Below are 18468 nucleotides of genomic sequence, written 5' to 3'. Positions count from 1 at the left end.
CAGATGAAATGTGAACATGTGATAGCATTTAAATTGTGGTTAGAGCACGTGGTAGTATAGTAAACTAGCCAGCAGGCTATTTTAAGAGGGCAGATGATAACCTCATGTAGTACAAAATCTTTTGCAGTAAGATGACTCCTTCCCCCTGCCGCCAGCTCTTTCTCTCTGTGACATAGTCTGGGTGTGTCTGTGAACACTGCTGTTTTAAAACAAGTCTGTCTCAGCAATTTTAGTATGTGTGCCCGTGACACTTTGATTTGATGGTAGTGACTTAAACTGGTATTTAGCTGCTGTTTTCCTTGTTTCATAAATGGAGAGCTGCATTGCAGGTAACACTACCTATATTGGACCCAGAGAAGTTGGTTCTCCTATTTTTTGTTTCCCAAATATTTCATGACATAAATTAAGCTTTTTGCTTTATTATATTGGCCTCTTCTCACTCCATAAAGCGTGGCTTTTGGAGCAAAGCTGATACTTCATAAATTAGTTGAGAAATGTTTGGCAGAAGGTGTATCTAGACAGAAGGCATCTGAAATCAGTTATGGCAAGCCATCCTTCCTGTGTTTTTAGGTAAGAGTATGGAGATGTTCACAGTTTAGTTGATGTGTACTTCTTTATTTTGGAAAATAAATCTAAAATTCAAGTGTTCCAAAAGGAGACATCTCCCTTTGTAATGCTTGAAACCTAGTTGCAAGTTTCCTGAATATATCAGCTCCCTCTTCCTTAGGAACTGGTTTATTCTGAGCCTTAAAGAATTCAGTGTGTCACTACTGAGCTCAGCCATTGGCAAACAGCAGTTTGTAAAACCTTAAACAGAGATGATTCAGTTCTGAATGTTTATGTTCAGGATCTGCTTTCAGACTCTCGCCAGGCAAATTGGGCAGCCTGTTTTGGTAGTTTTAAGTGACTGTCATTGTTGTCCTGTCATTTTGATTTCTGCTATGACTATGTGTGATCTGCTTGAGGTCAGTCTTCATTTTCAGTACTCTCGATACTTTCAGTTAGCATGAAGTGTTGGCCTGGTGTTTGTGCAGAGCCATTTTTTATGTTGTTCTTTCATTAAGGCTTTTTCCTAACTTGTTTCTTTTTAACTTATTATTGGGGGGGAAAAAGAAAAATCAGGAAGAAATTGTAGATCTATGAAAATGATGGAGCCATAATGTCTGTTTATACTTTTAAGATGGGAAACAGTTTGCAGATACCATTACAGTAAGTTTGCTTGCAAGTATGACGTTTAGCTATAAATTATGGAGAAGGTGGCTATCTGCCTGTGAACTTTACCCAGTACTTTAGGGCATGATATACATTCTCTAAACTGGAACTCAGGAAGGCTTGTGTTTTCGATGCTGCTCCATTGTGATGGTGTTGAATGCGGTTGGCAAAAGGATAGGTGCCCAGTGGGGTCTGAACAGAAGCTGTAGGATGAAGGAGTAGCTTCCTAAAACCACAACCTACTACTGTGATTTAAAAAATGAAAAAGAAAGCACAGCCCCTCAGTGACCAGCTGCTCCTGTAACTTGCGGTTGTTCACATCTAATGGGGATCGTAGTCTTGCGAACATGACCAGTTGATACTGTTACAGACATCAGTGAATTTGGAAGATCGAAATCTGCCTTTTTTTTTCTGTAATTGCAAGTTATTGAAAAAGTAATTATCAGCATCTGTCTCAGGCCTAAAAAAAGATTTCACAGGCTTTTTCCTGCTACATTGATCTTTAATGAAATATTCGTACTAGAAGAAACTAGTTTCATTAAGTATAAGCATCTACTCTCAGAATCATAGGCACAATCCTGGAGTAGATGCTAGCATTGTTGGGGGTGGCAGGGGGTGTGTGGAGGGGAGCAAGACCTATGAGCTGCTTTCCTTCTCTGCAGCCTGTTTCTTTTGAGAAAGTCTCCTGTTAGTTCTCTGGGTTTTGCTGCTGTTTGCTTTTGTTTCTAAAATTTGGGCCAGCCATTTTATTAGCTGTGCCACTGTATCCAATCCCCATGGCAGTTTTGGCTTCTAGTCGACTCACACCCTTTAATACTGAATAAGTTTGTCATCTGTGGTGTCCAAAAGAAATGCTATGAAAGCAGGAGCCTTCTTTTTAGCAAAAGGTTACTGACACATTACAATTTTTCTGTAATATCTATGATGATAAGCACCACTTATGTTTTTTCATTAGAGATTCAGATGACACAATCAGTTTCAGAAGGAAAACTACTTTGTGACACTCTTGAGAAACTTCTTGCTAGTTTTTTTGTGAGGCAGTTCTGTCAGTGTAGAGACTTGAGCTTTGACCTTATCCATTGCTAGGATAAACGGCTGGCTTAAAAGAGCACAGAAGATTAAGTAGAACTGATCAGCAAATTTAGGAAATTAATGTAACTTGTAGTTAACTGAGCACCTAGTCTTGGTCATTCGAATATATCACTGTTTTTCGGTACAGCAAGCAGCTGGACATTGTATTTCAAGCCGAGTGAAGTGCTGGGGTCTAATTTTTGCTCCTCACTGGAATGCCTTTTGGTTCTTTCATTCTCAGGAATTGGACCATTGGGAGAAGGATAAGGTGGAGTTTTCAGTTCTTATTTTTAGAAAGAAAAGCTAGTTTTCATTCAGTAGGATATCCTTCACTTTTCTCTTGTGGTTTTCCCCAGAATGTATGACTACTTAACCATCTCCTTGTTTATCAGATACGCTGGCAGTCTCTGATGGCTTGTGCATTTATCAGCCAAAAAATAATTTTTACCATTTTTATCACTGAGCGCTTACTCTGCTTCATTGCAGAGCTGTCTGTATTTATTTCCAAGCATGTACTTTGTGGTCTTTTTCTTGGCCTTGTGTGTCATCTTACTTACACACAGTATTCCCTATACATTTGTGGCCTGGATTTCCACAGCTGTGTTTCCTGATTTATTTTAGGAGTAGTTCACATGGTTCTTTTCTGTGTATATCAGAAAGAGAGGTGAGTTTTACTGGACTGAGTCTTCTTGGGGTGTGTTTCTGGCCAAGTTTCCCGGCTGAGGTGCCTCTCTTCTTTGGCGCTAGAAGGTACTTATGCAATTGCTTTGTTTCAGATGTAACCTGTTGCATTGGCAAGTACTGAGGCATCTCAACTTCAGTGTCCCAATCAAATTTTATCTTCAATAGTTTAATTCCAACAACTCTTATTTTTGCCTGTAGTCCCAGGAGTGTGAGCTTCCTTAATCCTTAGTACTCAATCACGTATTCATACTGTGTGCCTCTGAATGTCTCTCTTTCAGTGTCAGGTGAGATTATCGTGCTGTGTGGTATCATTTATAAGATTTAAAACCTACAAAGCAATTTGAAAGTGATTTAGCATGAAGGTGTGATAGATGTAGTTCTTCTTTTGATGTGCAGGTAGAAATTTGGAACAGGCTCATGTTTTCTTATGTGCTTATACAAATGTAGGTAGTGCTAACCTTTCTATTTTTTAAATTACAACTTGGTTTGCTACTAATAGAAGTTTATGGCTAGAAATACCAAATTCTACAACTTCCTTGCTAAAGAATTAATTTGAGGATAATAACTTGCTGTGTCACATTCTAAAACCAGACAGATTTGGAAAGCTTCAGAAATTGGACAGTTAATCTCCAAAAAGGAACTTAGTATTTCTTGTGTAGGTTTTTTTTTTTATGCTACTTTTAATGGGGTTGGTGAAAAATGTTGGCAATGTTTAGATGTGGACTTTGAATCATAGAATCACAGGATGGTTTGGGTTGGAAGGGACCTTAAAGACTATCTACTTCCACCCCCCTGCCATGGGCAGGGACACCTTCCACTAGACCAGGTTGCTCAAAGCCCCGTCCAACCTGGCCTTGAACACTGCCAAGGAGGGGGCAGCCACAACTTCTCTGGGCAACCTGTTCCAGTGTCTCACCACTCTCATACTAACGAATTTTTTCCTTATCTAATCTAGATCTACCCTCTTTCAGTTTAAAACCATTACCTCTCGTCCTGTCACTACACTCCCTGATAAAGTGTCCCTCCACGTCTTTCCTGTAGGTCCCCTTGAAGTACTGGAAGGCTGCTATAAGGTTTTCCCAGAGCCTTCTCTTGTCCATGCTGAACAACCCCAACTCTTTCAGCCTGTCCTCACAGGAGAGGTGCTCCAGCCCCTGATCATCTTCGTGACCCTCCTCTGGATCTGCTCAAGCAGGTCCATGTCCGTCTTATGCTGGAGGCCCCAGAGCTGGACACAGGACTCTAGGTGGGGTTTCATGAGAGCAGAGTAGAGGGGGAGAATCACCTCCCTCGACCTGGCCACACTTCTTTTGAGATGGTTGGCTTTCTGGGCTGAAAGCGCACATTGCTGGGTCATGTTGAGCTTTTCATCAACCAACACGCCCAGGTCCTTCTCCTCAGGGCTGCTCTCAATCCATTCTCTGCTCAGTCTGTATTTGAGCTTGGGGTTGCCTTGACCCATGTGCAGGACCTTGCACGTGGCCTTCTTGAACTTCATGAGGTTTTCACATGCTTGCCTCTCAAGCCTGTCCAGGTCCCTCTGGATGGCATCCCTTCCCTCCAGCGTGTCGACTGCACCACACAGCTTGGTGTCGCTGGTGAACTTGCTGAGGGTGCTCATAAGCAGAGGCTTAGGTAAAGTGTTATGTAGCATTTGAAATTAATGCTCTGCAGAATCATTAGTGCTTTGTTGCAGCTGGTTTGGGCAAAACATTATTGGAGTTGGAAAGCTTCAGTACATCTTCAGGGACTCTAAAACAAGGAGGTTTTTTTAACCTTTGACCTCTTCAGATTTGTGTAGTAAATGTGTATTTGGATACATGCGCACAAACAGATGTGTACACAGACACTACAAACTTCTATACATATTTTTATTGCTGGTTGTGCCTGCTTTTAGGCAGGTCTTAAAAATATTACTAGTTATAGGAATTAATTAAAGTTTTCTAGGTGATGTGGTGTTTTTAGTACAATTAAGTTTTCACTTTTGAGGAACATGTTTGTATGAGCAGTAAAATTTATTCCAGATCCCCTCTTAAGTTTTATAGATTCTTTACCACTGAGTTTGAATTTCTCTTGTGAACTGTTACCAGATCACACAAAAATCCTGCACTGCAGGTCTGCTCTCCCAAGTTATTTTCAAACTTTTCCTCTTGTCTTATTCTTAATTTTGAAACAGAATTTAATTTTTTTTTTTAGCTCTCCCTTGTGCTGTGCATTACTACATTTGGGCAACAGTATGCTTCATAGAGGTTTCCAGAAGATTTGTAATCATCTCTTCTCCCCCTCCCTTCCCTTCTTCTCTCAGTTGTCATAGTTCCCTGCTTTTCTTATCTCTTCTTTTACTGCCACAGCTTTCAGATGATAATTCATGGCTCAAGGAACAGCTGCTGCATAGTAGCTGAATGAGACTCAGCACTACTTACAGCTGACCTAATGTGAGAATAAATGAGGAAATTTGTGCTTTGCATGTAGGTTTATCTATGAGATCTCTTTTCCAGCTTGGGTGTATTAGGTGTCATCATGGGAAGGTGGACTGTGGATGGCCTCTGTGGCTTCCCCTTGCCAGCTGCTCCCAGGGTAGAAATACGCTGGGGGTGGTGGTGGCACAACAAAGCGAGATGTTAGAGATTCTTAGCGTTTTTCAAGAAGGTCATGTGTTTCTAACCATGAGTTGCTTTTTTTTCTCCTACCACTTATTCATGCTCCTGTGGTCAAAAATGCTGCAGCCTGTGCACTAAGAACAGGTGGAGTGACATGTTGTCCATGGTCGTACTGCGCTTTGCCAAGCCGCTCTGCTCATTTCCTTTCATTTCCTTTGGGTAAGCAAGCCAATGTTATTGTAATCTTTTGTGCTGGGGACCCGAGGCCACCAAACTGAGCTGGAAAGTGTCCTGCCAGTTTAGTACACACAGCCTAGGGGTTACAGCTTATTTTGGGGCTGGCTGGCAAGGTTAGCAGCGGCAGCCCTATCTGTGCTGCACAGATGTATGGGCAGCATAAGTCGGCTCCTCAGGTGCTGCAGTTTATAGTGCAGTGTTGTAAAGAAAGCTGTCATCTCTTTTTGTCAGACAGATGCTTAAAATGTTAATATCCACTGGGAATACTGTACCTGTGTATATTTAAGGCACTAGTCTAGCAAGGAAATATTTGTTAAGAAAAACCTTTCTATTTTACTCTTAACCAGTATATGAACTTTTCTTACTATGACTGTTAGATATATACTCACTGATGCTGTGGTGGTTTAAGGATACAAGCAAGTTAAGATTGGTAGAAAACATATTTGAAGAAAAAGCATGTGTCTGGAAGCTTGGCTGAACCACCCCAATTTTTTCCTGTCTCCAGTTGTAGACCTTGCCTTATCAGGAGAAATACCTTAATTTAAAAATATTTCCTCCATAACTGACTTGTGACTTAATGGGCTAGAAGGGGGAATAAAATTGTATAAAGGACACCTGAGGCCTTGAAACTGACTGATTCGAAGCAAAGAATGCTGCTGCAGTCTTACCGTGCTACTGCCTTAGTGTGCTCTCACCACATATATTCTCAACCTTATTTTCTAATTTCCTTTTTCTTTCACTAATTCCTCAGTTAATGTTTTTCCAGTTTCAGTAGGTACTGGTTGTTGCAGGGTTATGAGGGATGAGCGTTGTTACATTACCTTTATTTCCTTATTGCTGTTAGATCATAAGCACCGTTTGAACAGAAATTTCCATCCACTGAGGGTTAGTGATTTAGATGACTTAAAATTACCTGAATGTGTTACCATGGCCATTTTGAATGTGAAGGTGTTTAAACAGATGCATGCGGAGGTCAGTCTTGTTTTAAAATGAGATGATGGGTTTAGTAGTTGAACAACCAGTATGTGGATGAAATGCATCTCTAAGGCATTTCATTTGGTGTTTAAGAATGTCAATGATGGAAAAATCAATATGGCTCATATGAAATTAATTTAAAACCTGGCTTATTAATGGGCTTTAATACAATTACAAATGTGGAACGGCCATCCAATGTACACCTTCCTATGGGGGATTTGCTGCCATTGGTACTCAACAATGTTATTTAAGATTTCATTAATGACCTGGAAGAGGTCATTAAATTGTTATCAATAAAGTTTGCAGCCAATTGAAATCCTAGGGGCAAAAAGTCCAGGCATAGTTATGGAAATCCAGGCTTGTATATTTGGAATTAGTGGGGGGTGTGAAAAGAGAAGCTAGAATCTGTGGGTCCAGGTAGGCAATCAGCAGGCTTTGGCAGTCAGTGTCCTGTGACCGAAAGGGCCGGCATACTCTTGAGTGTATGTGTAGTGTTATAGATCATGTAAGACCCCTTGTTATTAGGTAGTTTGGTCCAGTCTGCTTCTAGAATACAGTATCTGCCTGGGATATTGATGTGTCAGATGTTGAAATCCAGGAGAGAACAGAAGAATGTGAGAAGGATGTTAAAAACCAGGAAAATGAGGCATACGGGGATGAGCCTGCTAAGCTTGAAGTTCATTGATTCCTAGCTAACTATTTATAAATTGCAAAGTGTTTCCAGTGTAAGGCTCCTAATATAGTCCTGGTCTGTCTTTATTTAATAGGTGTGCTTCATGTTAATGCTTATATAAAGCATATCTGCATGTGGTCAATTCTATGGAATTTAAAAACAAAGGTATGCTATTTAAACAGTTTATTCAAGAGATTTGTCTTGGCTGGGTCCTCATCTGATGTGATTTATGATGGTTTTATACTTGGATATGACTAATGTTTTATCTGACTGTCTTGGTGGAAAATAAGGATTGAATGAACAAAGAGGGTAAACTTCATCACAGGGGGAGTCTCTGCAAAGTTAAAAATGTTGTTTGCCTGGAAAGCAAGGGCATATTGGAAATACTTTTCCATAAAGCCTTGTTTCGTGTCTATATACACCTGTCACATAATGTTTAAAAGACAAATCTCTATTTCTAAGGTAATATCTTGCTTGAGTGTTTGCATTTTCAGGTTTTAAGAGCTGTAAGCATGTGCAAGTTTGAATTCACGTTGTGCTTCTGACATGACTTGAGAAGTGGGTTATTATAGAAGATAATTTAGTATGCAGACCTTGTTATTTGGTAATATAAAAATAACTTTGCTTGATACTTGGATCTCAAAATTCAGCTTTGATTCTTGCAGTCACAGAATTGGGGCTGTTGGATGGGGGAGATGTTTGTCTCTGTGACACCAAGTAAGGAAGTTAGTGAATGTTTCTCACATCAAGATATATGATGTTTTTATAAAGAGTCAGTTCTCACAGCTGATTTGTCTGTAAATATGAAGAATGAAGATTGTAGTCCACGTGCAGGTTGGACTTCTCTTGAAAACCTGGAGGAGACTGTTTTCTCTGATGATCCCATGGAAGCTCCTCTTAAAGCATCTTGATGCTTTTTCTGATGTCAAGAGTTTTTAAATATATTGTGAAATGAGCAAACCTCCACTAAGACAGAAGAAAGGTGTGAGTGTGTGGTGTTTTTGCCTTTGTTATGTGGTTTTGTTAGGGTGTTTTTGGTTTGGTTTGTTTTTTTGAAATAAGGTTTGTATAATCAAGTAGTTGAGTTGATAACGAATTAGCCTCAAAATGTCAGAACACCAAAGCCTTTTTCCTCACTTTTTATCTCTCTAGGTTAGTTTATTCTTAAACATATGTTATGTTCGGAGAAAATCTTTCTGGAGGGTGTCATGTTCCCCTCCCCCTTATCAAATGCTACTAATGAGCTTGCTGAGGGTGGCTTCCTGTCAGAATTGCTTTATGTAAAATCACAAGGAAGCAAATGTTTCTCATATCCTCCCATTGTGTTGTTTCCTGTGAAGTAGCAGACTGGATGCGTGTCCTGGATACAGGCTTTTTTATGGCACTATACGTGTTGGGATGATCCAATCAAATCATTCTTGGTATCCCCTATAGTCTCAGCATAGCAGGAAACGAGGCTTCCTCGCATCCTGTTGTTCTCCAGTTAGCCTGGCTTTGGAGAGCTCTTGGCTCTATCAGAATCCAGAATGAAGGTGAGCTTAAAATGGATTTAGGATTTTTTTTTTAACTTTTTGTAAGTTTAAGCTATAGTTCATAACCTTTTTTCTTAAACATTCCTTTTTTTTAAATAGCTCGCTCTCTCTCCCCTGTAGTGCCTTTCTGATCCAGTTCTGGTGTCTGCACAAGCGCCCGTGTCTCATGTGTTTCCTTTTTTCAGTATCAGGGCCATTGTTTTGTGATTCTGTTAATATTTCTAGTTTGCTTGTTTAAAAACTACCACAATAACCATGTAGCTAACAGTGAAAATTTTACATTCCTGATGCTTTATTGTTCCATAACAGCTTAAATTTTTTCCCCCAATTTGACCAGTGGTTAGACTGATCTCCAGTCTGGTTTTGAGTTTAAACCAGGTTTTATGTGTTCTGCTGTCACCTTATTGGTGTCTATTCTCATCTCTATTATAAATTATGCTATTAATAAAACATAGCATATCTTTATTCTCTTTGTAAAATCACATTATTTCTTATTTGATTAATGTCGTTTTTGTGTACATAGTCTTTAAATGCTTCCTTGTGTTTCAGGAAAAACCCTAAAAAATTCACATCTAGGCAATTCTCTGGTCCTTCTTATAGCTTTGAATAAATAAGGGTAGTCTTTAAATTATCTGTAGCCCAGTGAGACTTGATGAAATAGTTATTTGACTTTATGTGAGTGACAACTACTTGGAGTAATTAGTGTTTGCCTCTGCTTGATTCTGTGTCTGTTTTGTGGCATTGTTCTACTGAGCTGTATGCACACTACCTGTGCTTGAGAGATGTCAGCACCTGTACAGCCAAGGTAGAACTGCTGCTTGCTGGGACCAGAGATGGTCCTCAGTCTGAAGGTAAAAAATGTGCATGATAACATGTGCAAGTACCTCAAATACTGTGAATGCTTTCGGAGAATTTTTTTCTTACTGAATAATAAGGTCATTAAATGTTTCCTAAATCTGCTCTACCTTTGTCAGTATATCACATAACCAGTCACAACTGGTCCGGCAGCCCCTTCTGTGATGACTTTAGGTAGCTTTCATGAAAATTTTCACTTCTCTTGGGTTCATCTGGCCTTCCTTTGTCCCTTTCTCTCTTCTTCCCTGGGAATATGGGTTTTTTCCTCTCCTGCTTCTGAAGACTGCTTTCTGGGGTACAGACTTTCTGATAGTGCCTGTGGGATGGGTCTGTTATCAGGAAAATAAACAAATTTTGTTGACTTTTTAGATAAAAACTGCTGCACTGCGGGAAACTAAATCTCTTTCTGTTTCTTAAATCAGCTGGAACAACTGTAATAACTGTCTTTTATTGTCCTCTTTCTAGTCTTGCACAAGGGAAAACTGTGACTCCTTTCAACCTATGCAGAATCTATTGCGAGAGCGGTTTTCATGAGACTTTGGATGAGTGTTTCCATTACCTCAGGCAAATACTATGGGCCTCTCTTTTTTTTTTTTTTTAATCTTCTCTTTTCCCTCTGAAAATCCAGATGTTTAATGTCATCACCCAGCACTTGAAAGTTACTGTTTTCTACAAGATAGTTTGAGATTTGGATCTCTTCCCACAGTTAAAAAATAAAAACTAAAATAGCCCTCAATAACCCTCAGCTTTCATCCCTCCTCTTCCCAAACCTCATTGTCCATCTAACCTGTCCGGCAACTTCGCTTTTTGTAAGATTCATTAATTTTCAGGAATGCTGCTTTTCTCTGTGTCTTGTAGAAAAAAGAAATGGCATGTATGTTATTGCAGTACTTTTTAAAGTATTTTAGTAATATTAAAAGTACTTTATGAATAATCAGGTACAGTGCCTGTGAGCTGCTGCAGAAAAAGAAGAGCATGCCAAGAGTAATGGTACCCAGGAACTTTTTTGGCCAAAATGTCTGAGGAAAGCTCTCTTCTGATAATTATATTTTATTTGACTTTCCTGTAATTTAAATGACACTTGATATTTTTAGCTTATGTTCTTCAGTTTTTCTCAAAGGCAGCTGTTTCTATATTCTCTATTTAAAAATTAGCTGTGGGTGGTTGTTTTTTTAAAAAAACAAAACCGAAACCAAACAAAAACTCAACCAACCAAGCAAAAACCCCTGTTACTGGTTCATAACAGCCACTGAAGGATTGATGCCTTGATCAGGCAATGGTTTCTACAGTCCTGGTTTGCATGATAAGGTAGAAATGCTTAGCTTAAAGGCTTGTTTCTACAACTTACTTGCATGTTCTTTTGTTTTCAGACTTTTGATGCAAATGACCTGTATCAGGGACAGAATTTCAGCAAAGTTCTCAGCTCTCTTGTGGCTTTAAATAAGGTGACTGCAGGTAAGTAGACTCTCTTTTGGTGCTCTCTTACAATTACCTTCAACTTGCATCACTGTATATTTATACCTGTTGCAGTACACATGGTAAGATGAACATGCACAGCGTTTTAGAAGAGGTTTTGTTGCAGTTCATGTTGTTAGGACTTTGGCAGTGGTCTCTGAGTTCTCTAGTTTCCTCTTCTGCAGAAGGAAGCTTTGCAGTGGAGCTAAGGCTGAGCCTTTTAGTTGGCAAGAATTCTTAGATGAAGGGTCTGGGTTGGGGTTTTTTTTTTTGTTGTTTTATTTTTTCTCCAGTTTGAAATACTAAAGTTGACTTGCTCTGTCATTCCCATGTTTGAACAATTTGTCAAGGTTTTTGTCATTCCCTTCCCACTCTCCATTCCCCAGCACCATCCTTTCTTGACAGTAACAAAAGGATAGCCAATGTCTTTGATACCTTAAGCCATGCATGTTTCATTTAGGTAGCAGCTAGAAGTCACGAACCACCCACTAAGTTCTTCGGTGGGAGGGAGAGAGCTGTAGAAATAGGACACGGGTGAGTGGTGTCCATGCGTCATTGTAGGGTGAGACTGTACTAAACGATGACAACTGGACCCAAGGATAATCAAGAAATGTTAACATTGGTGGCCCTTTTTGGCTTCTTGCAGCTCCATGCTGGGGCTTTACACTGTCAGCAGCAAGTTGCAGTAATGGTCATCAGGTTAGAGTCTGGTGAGAGAGAGTTTATTTAAAAATGGACCATACTTGTCAATTTTTACATGAGGAGGAGAAGGAAGCTGATAGATAAGTCAGTGGTGGATCAGTGTTATTTTGTTTAATAGTAATATGATAAGTATCTTGTCACTTTTACAATACTCCTCTGGTCCATTACAACAGAGATTATTTTTTTTTTGGTGGCTTTTTTTTTCTTGCATCAGAAAATACCCCTTAGGAGTGAGTTTTACAACCAAATTCGTAGTTCTAATGAATGTGCATGGAGTGATACCATTGACTTCTTTGAAGCTACTTACACCAGTTGAAGATACTGCCTTTCATCTTAACTGCAAGTGCAAATGTAGAACCATTTCAGTACATCTTCAAAGCTGCTGTACACTGACCATAGCTGTCTTTAAAGGGGAGAAGTGCGGCTGTTTAGTACAGACATCAACAGATTAATACCCACATCAAAAAGCTACAGTTGCAGCTGGCTTAGAAAAGACCCAGGCTGATCCCTTTCTTTGGGGGGGGCTGGTCGTGGTAGTATGGAAACCAGAAATTAAAACCAGATGCAAACTGTGGTGTTGCCTCATTCCTGGGAGCAAGCAGAGCTGCATAAATCTTCCTGACCAACTGTTCTTCCAAACAATTTTTTTTTTAGTTGGGTGGCTGTGTAGAAGGCATTTTAGACTCTATCTCCCTGCTCTAGTATCGGAAGATGGCTTGCAGATCCTCATCTGGATCTGCAAGAATTTCAGGTATACACAGGTTCTTCTGAGATGGGCCTTTCTGCAATGGAAGGCATGTGAGTAATGAGCATGAAAACTGATGAAGGGCTGCTATGGATATACACTCCATCAAATTCTTAACTTCGGGAGGGATGGGATCAAGATACCAGTTGCTCTTTGTAGGCAGATAAGGGGAGTGGAACTGGTATAGGGAAGTTGAGATACTGGTGGAGAAGAAAGGGTGTTACAGACCCTGGAAATCTGGATGGATGCAAGGGTGAAGCTTCTGAGAAAATTACCGAATTAATATTGTCAAACATGTATGTTCTGTTGCCATTCAAGATTCCTGAGTTTTCAGCAGCAGAGTTGAATTTTTTCTGACAATAATCCCATTGAGAAATTAATTGAACACGTTTGTTTGGTATTTTAATGTAAACTTCAATGGATACATGGGGTCTGCAAGCCTTTTAAGCTATCAAAAGTTCAAATTGTTGTGAAAGTATTCAGGTATTATTGGTGAAAATACTTGAAATTTGCATGTGGTTTGTTTGTAATTTTCCTTCTTTTTCAGCCCAAACACATGTAGTTCCTAATTCAAGCCTTGAAAGGTGCTCTTGTGTTGGTGTATTAGCTCTGCTGTTGCGAATTAGAAAATTTCAGGAATTGGGCCAAACTTAAGCAAATTCTAGGTAGTGTGTTTTAGGGTTGCTCAGAGGCTGGAACACACTACCATGAGTCAACCTGATCCTGTTTTCCTAGGTGCATTGAGTCAAAGTATAATGCTATATTTGATGGTGTGTCCATTCTTCTACTTGATTGCTGTTAGGAAGCATAGCAAACCGGACATGGAGATGTTTTAGGTTACTTTTAATCTGTAAGTTCTATTAGTTACTGATGGTTATGGCAACTTTAAAGTTTTTGGGAGCATTAGAAGTAGCCCTAAGGTTATGATTTACAAACAAAGCCCATGATTTAGTCCCACTTCTTTCCAGGCAGTCTGTGAAAACAAAGATGTATATCCTTTCTGTAATGGACCATAATCACCAGTGTTAATACAGTGGCCTTTAAATGCTTTTAGGAAAGCAGGTTCACAAAGTGTGAGGTCTTTTATGACTTCAATGTGTAATGATACTATCAGTACAAAATATGCAATGTAATATGAATAGTTCTAATATTGCACTATTTGACTGGGAATTGCATATTTATAGGGTTTTTTTTTAAGGATAATGATTTTCGAAGGATAACAATGACTCCTTTAAAAAGATGCACCTGAGGAAAGTGTTTTCTGCTCAGTCACTGCAGACTTGGAGCATCCTTTGTCAACACTTGTGTGCTTGTCAGTCTCAAACTCTTTCCCTTTTCCGGCATGCCAGCTGCTGTTGCATGCCATGCTGGAGTTGAAAGGCTTTCCAATTAAGATGAATCGAGTTGTCCCTTCAGGTTTGACATGGAACAGCAAAAACGCCTTGTTCACCAGTCTCATGAAACTGCGCTTGTGTGTGTCATTTCCCTTGGACCGAAAATAACTTGGATTTGCATAGTTATGGTCTGCTTTAGTCTGAGAGTAACTAAGAGGAGACTGTAGTTGTGAGCATGTACCTCTTGATAAGGAGGTCAAGTGTGGGAAGCAAAGCAAACTACTAGGAAAGTAAGAGAGACATAAAAACTAGGAGAGCAGTTGGGAGGCTTGTGTACTCTAGTGAAAACATCTAAGTTTGAGACAGAAAATACTGTAGTGCTTTCAGCACTCCTTGAAGCTCAGATGCTCGCTGAATGATTCCCTTGTATGTGGGGAAACATGAAGAAAGGGAGTGACTTGCCATACTCGTGCAAAGGAGCAATGTTTGCTGTAACATGTCACCTGTGCAAGGGGCCTGGGAGCATCCTCCTCCTGGGGCTTTGACTGCAAGGACTGGGGGAGCTGGTGCAGCCAGGAGCAACCCTCTTCCCACCCTGATGCTGGGGAGAGGCTCCCAGCAGCGCTGTGGGAGGCCGCAGCCAGCACTGACCCCCGGCCCTTAGGGAACCACTTTCGGAGGAGCCCAGCCCCTGTCTGGCATTGGCCTGCTAATCCACACAAGGACATCCCACCCGTGGGTGGGCTGACATCCCGCCCCCAGGGAGCTGCCTGATGTCCAGGGCTGGGGCTGACCCCGTGCCCTGGCTGCCCTGCTCCTGGCTGGGTGGTGGGATGAGCCCTGCCCTGGTCCTGCTCCCTTGATGCCTCCCAGCCCACAGGGAGCCCAGCGGCACCCTGACAGCACGTAATGCTGCCCCTCGGATGAGCATCTCAATGCGTGTGCTGCTTAGAGTAGAGACAAATGAAAGAGGGGCGAGGTTTTGGGAGGGTGTTGGTTTTTTGAGCAGGCAGCTTTCTTCCTTTCTACTCCTCTTATCCCTTCCCCCTCCTTCCAAAGAAGTAGCAGCTTAGTTGGCAAAAAAAGGATGAGACAAAGGAACATAGGAAGAAAAAGACAGTGGAAGGAATGTTTTAATTGAGAAGGAGATGGGGTGGGGGGGTGGGAGAAGAGCAAAGAAACAGATGTGGCTGGCTTTACTTCAAGCAAGTTAAATGCATTCAAAATTCCTGGCCGCTAGCTGAAATGATGCTAGTTAATTACCTTTAAATAGACTGGTAGTGAGTAGGAATGGAGAAATACAACCCTAACCCTCCTCTTCCTAAACAGCTCAAATGATTTTCCTGTCTGTGTGGGGAAGAAACTGCCAGTGTCTCAGGATTTCAGACTGTTTATTGCTATAATTTTTTTAAATCTGGAATTATTGAGCAACTGCAGATGCATTGAATCTGCTTTAAGCATGTGAATTTTACAGAGGTAAGGAAAAGTTACGTGCAGATTTCTCAAATTCTAATATTTACTTTTTTCCCCCCCTCCTACAGACATAGGGCTGGGCAGTGACTCTGTATGTGCACGTCCCTCATCTCATCGGATAAAATCTTTTGATTCTTTGGGATCCCAGTCTTTACACAGTAGAACTTCAAAACTCTTTCAGGGACAGTATCGAAGTTTGGTAAGTTCTAGAAGAAATGAAACGTGTTGCGGTGTGATTTTGTTTTTTTTTTTCTTTTTTCTTTCTTTTTCTGGTGTCTTTTGACAGGATTTATAAGTAAGCAATAGTGTGGCAAAGTAACTGTTTTCCTCTCACCTATTTTGAGACAGTGACATTCTATTTTTGCAGCTTTTCTTATGATGTTCCAAAATACATGAAGCTTTCTGTGAACTTCTGATTATTTTTTTCCTCACCCCTCCATGTTGTCTACATACACAGTATCTTCCTGGATTTCTTTCTTACTTTTCAGGATAAGGAGTTGCTTTTCCAAAGGCAAAAATCTTGTTTTCTCCATGTCGCTCAGTTTAGGGATGATGATTGAAGAGTATTCAAACCTCAGCAGAGGTGGTACTTTCAGTGTTGAGAGTATTGGTAGTTATTCCTGTTTTCTGTTATGTTTCAAGGTGAATCCTTCAGCTACCCTTCAGGTAACTGAGTGGTATGGGCAATTGTTTTACCATACAGCTGAAATCAGGATGGAGTACTGTATTGAAACTAACTGTGATGAAAGGTGCTTTTATTGACTGAAAGGTTTGCAAGGAGCGTTCAGATCCCTACTGTAAACTGCTTTTTCCATGTTTGAAGGAGGCTGTTTTGAAGTGTGTGATGATTGCTATGTGAAACTTGAAACACAGTGCTCTGCTTAAGCTTTCTTAGGTGTGGTTTGATGTGCTTTCTCTGGTAGCAGAGCCCATGCAAGTTCTTGCCCTAGGCCACTAATTCCAGCTCCCACTCTGCTGTTCACCACCCACTCAGTTTTGCTGATAGAACTGTTTGTGGGACTAGCTGTTAGCTGGATCACTGACGTAATCAGAGTTTTAAGTATTTCTATCGCTCTGGTGATCTGAGCAGCTCTGCAAAAAGTTAGAGGGGAAGACAAATTTGAGGAGGAGTGAAAGAGAGCTAGTGGCCAAACCTGGGAAATTCTTAGTTTGGTTTTGCTGCTGTAGACAATCAGTTTGGAACTGTTCTCGCCAAATTTGTACTCAGTTTCCTCTACCGGAGAGGCATTCTGGCAGAGTAAAGGGACTGTAGTTGATGTCACTATGCAGTGTTGCTGCTTATTTTATGGCTTTTTACCATTTACTAAGGCAAAACTTTTTTTCTTGTTGAGCAGTCATAAGAGGATGAAAGCACATGATTTACAAGCAGAGGACTAAGGCAGGGGCACTTGTTTGAAAATATGCCAAGCTAATTGTCGAACATTGTGACTTACAGTATCTTGGGGCTTTCTGCATGTTTTCAAAGTTGTGGTTGCAGTCACTTTCCTACAGTTTCTCAGCCACTAGAAGTCTGATTGTTAAATTGAGTTGGGATATAGTAACATGATTGCTGTGGATATAAATTAAGATGATGTTATAAGATCCCAGTGACATTATGCAGTACATCTTTTAATCGACTATATAGACAGCATGTAGGTGAAATTCTGCTACCTGGGTAGCTAACTAGGATTGCTTACACAGTCATTTTCTCACTAGGTTAGCTGTTTAGTTATACAGGTATTAATCCTTACTTATGATAGAGACAAATGTGATTTATAGTCCTGTTGTCTCAGTTCCAGTGCAGATTGTATTTGGATTATTTGTATTCAGGTTGTATTCAGTTGGATTATTTGAAGCTGTCCAAGTATTTAGCTTTTTTAGCATAAAAGTTTGTCCTAACTCTTACAAAATGCTTGAATGATACAGATATTCAAAACTGACATCCAAGTACAAAGTGCTGAATTTGAACATCATTGATTTGAAAGACTTAGAAGTAGCTATTAACATTTTGTTGTTACGATAGAGTGATAATCTGCCTTCACATCTGTGATAGAGGGTGAGCATATATCCTCTGTAAGACTTGCAGCTTTGCCAACCTTGAGGCAAATGATTTGTGAGTACTTATTCAAGGTAAATTGCATAACTGTTTCACAGGTTTTGTGGAAGAACTGGCAGGCCATGTAGACTTGCACATTCAGGTGTGGAACCTTCCAACCTGATCTGTTACAGGAAAAACAAAATTTAAACTGAAAACTCTTTAGATCCAGAATTAAATTAAACCCAACTCAGTTCTGCCCTCCTCCCAGCCCAGAAAGTTTTAGAAAAAAAACCTCTCTAATGTAAAGCTATTGTTTCTTTGTAGTTGTCAAAGGCAGTTTCAATTTATACAATGTGTAGAAAAGAGTTTGATTTGGTGGGGGGGAGTAAAATTTATTCTTATTTTAGCTCTGTTTCCCCCTTCTGATTTGAAGGGGCTGTAATAAGACAGTATACTTCCTGGACTGAAACAAATCCATAGATTAAAAATGACAGAAATACTGGAAATGGCAAATCGCCTCTTACAAATGCTTAGAGTAAAAATGTGTTGGGAGTGTTGTGTGTGGAGAAGAAGCTATTTCCATTTTATGGATACTTCTGTTTTGTTCATGGAATAATTGTTTAAATCTCTAATATGATCTTTTTGTTCCTTGTATTCTCAACTTACTAGGACATGACAGATAACAGCAACCATCAGTTGGTGGTGAGAGCAAAATTTAATTTTCAACAGACAAATGAAGATGAACTTTCTTTTTCAAAAGGAGATATTATTCATGTTACAAGAGTGGAAGAAGGAGGCTGGTGGGAAGGAACTCTAAATGGCAAAACAGGGTGGTTTCCCAGTAACTACGTACGAGAAATAAAATCAAATGGTGAGTTTTGA

At 40.1% G+C, this 18468-nt stretch overlaps 1 protein-coding gene across 5 annotated transcripts in view; it reads left to right on the top strand.

Moving 5' to 3' along the window:
• Positions 1-18468, top strand: part of ARHGEF7 (Rho guanine nucleotide exchange factor 7) — a 128281-nt gene that overhangs the window by 41524 nt on the left and 68289 nt on the right. For 4 of the 5 annotated variants that reach the window (XM_074815281.1, XM_074815280.1, XM_074815284.1 and 1 more), the window contains 3 exons: positions 11210-11294; positions 15617-15747; positions 18256-18457. In XM_074815281.1, coding sequence (XP_074671382.1) covers positions 11210-11294; positions 15617-15747; positions 18256-18457 — 418 coding nt within the window. Of the gene's footprint in view, positions 1-8905; positions 8985-11209; positions 11295-15616; positions 15748-18255; positions 18458-18468 lie in introns of those variants that run through there. The other variant, XM_074815282.1, reaches the window with a different exon arrangement.

Source organism: Strix aluco, chromosome 2 (assembly GCF_031877795.1).
Source record: "Strix aluco isolate bStrAlu1 chromosome 2, bStrAlu1.hap1, whole genome shotgun sequence".
Classification (NCBI taxonomy): domain Eukaryota; kingdom Metazoa; phylum Chordata; class Aves; order Strigiformes; family Strigidae; genus Strix; species Strix aluco.
Note: the sequence above shows the minus strand (reverse complement) of the source record. Positions and strands in the feature narration are given on the sequence as shown.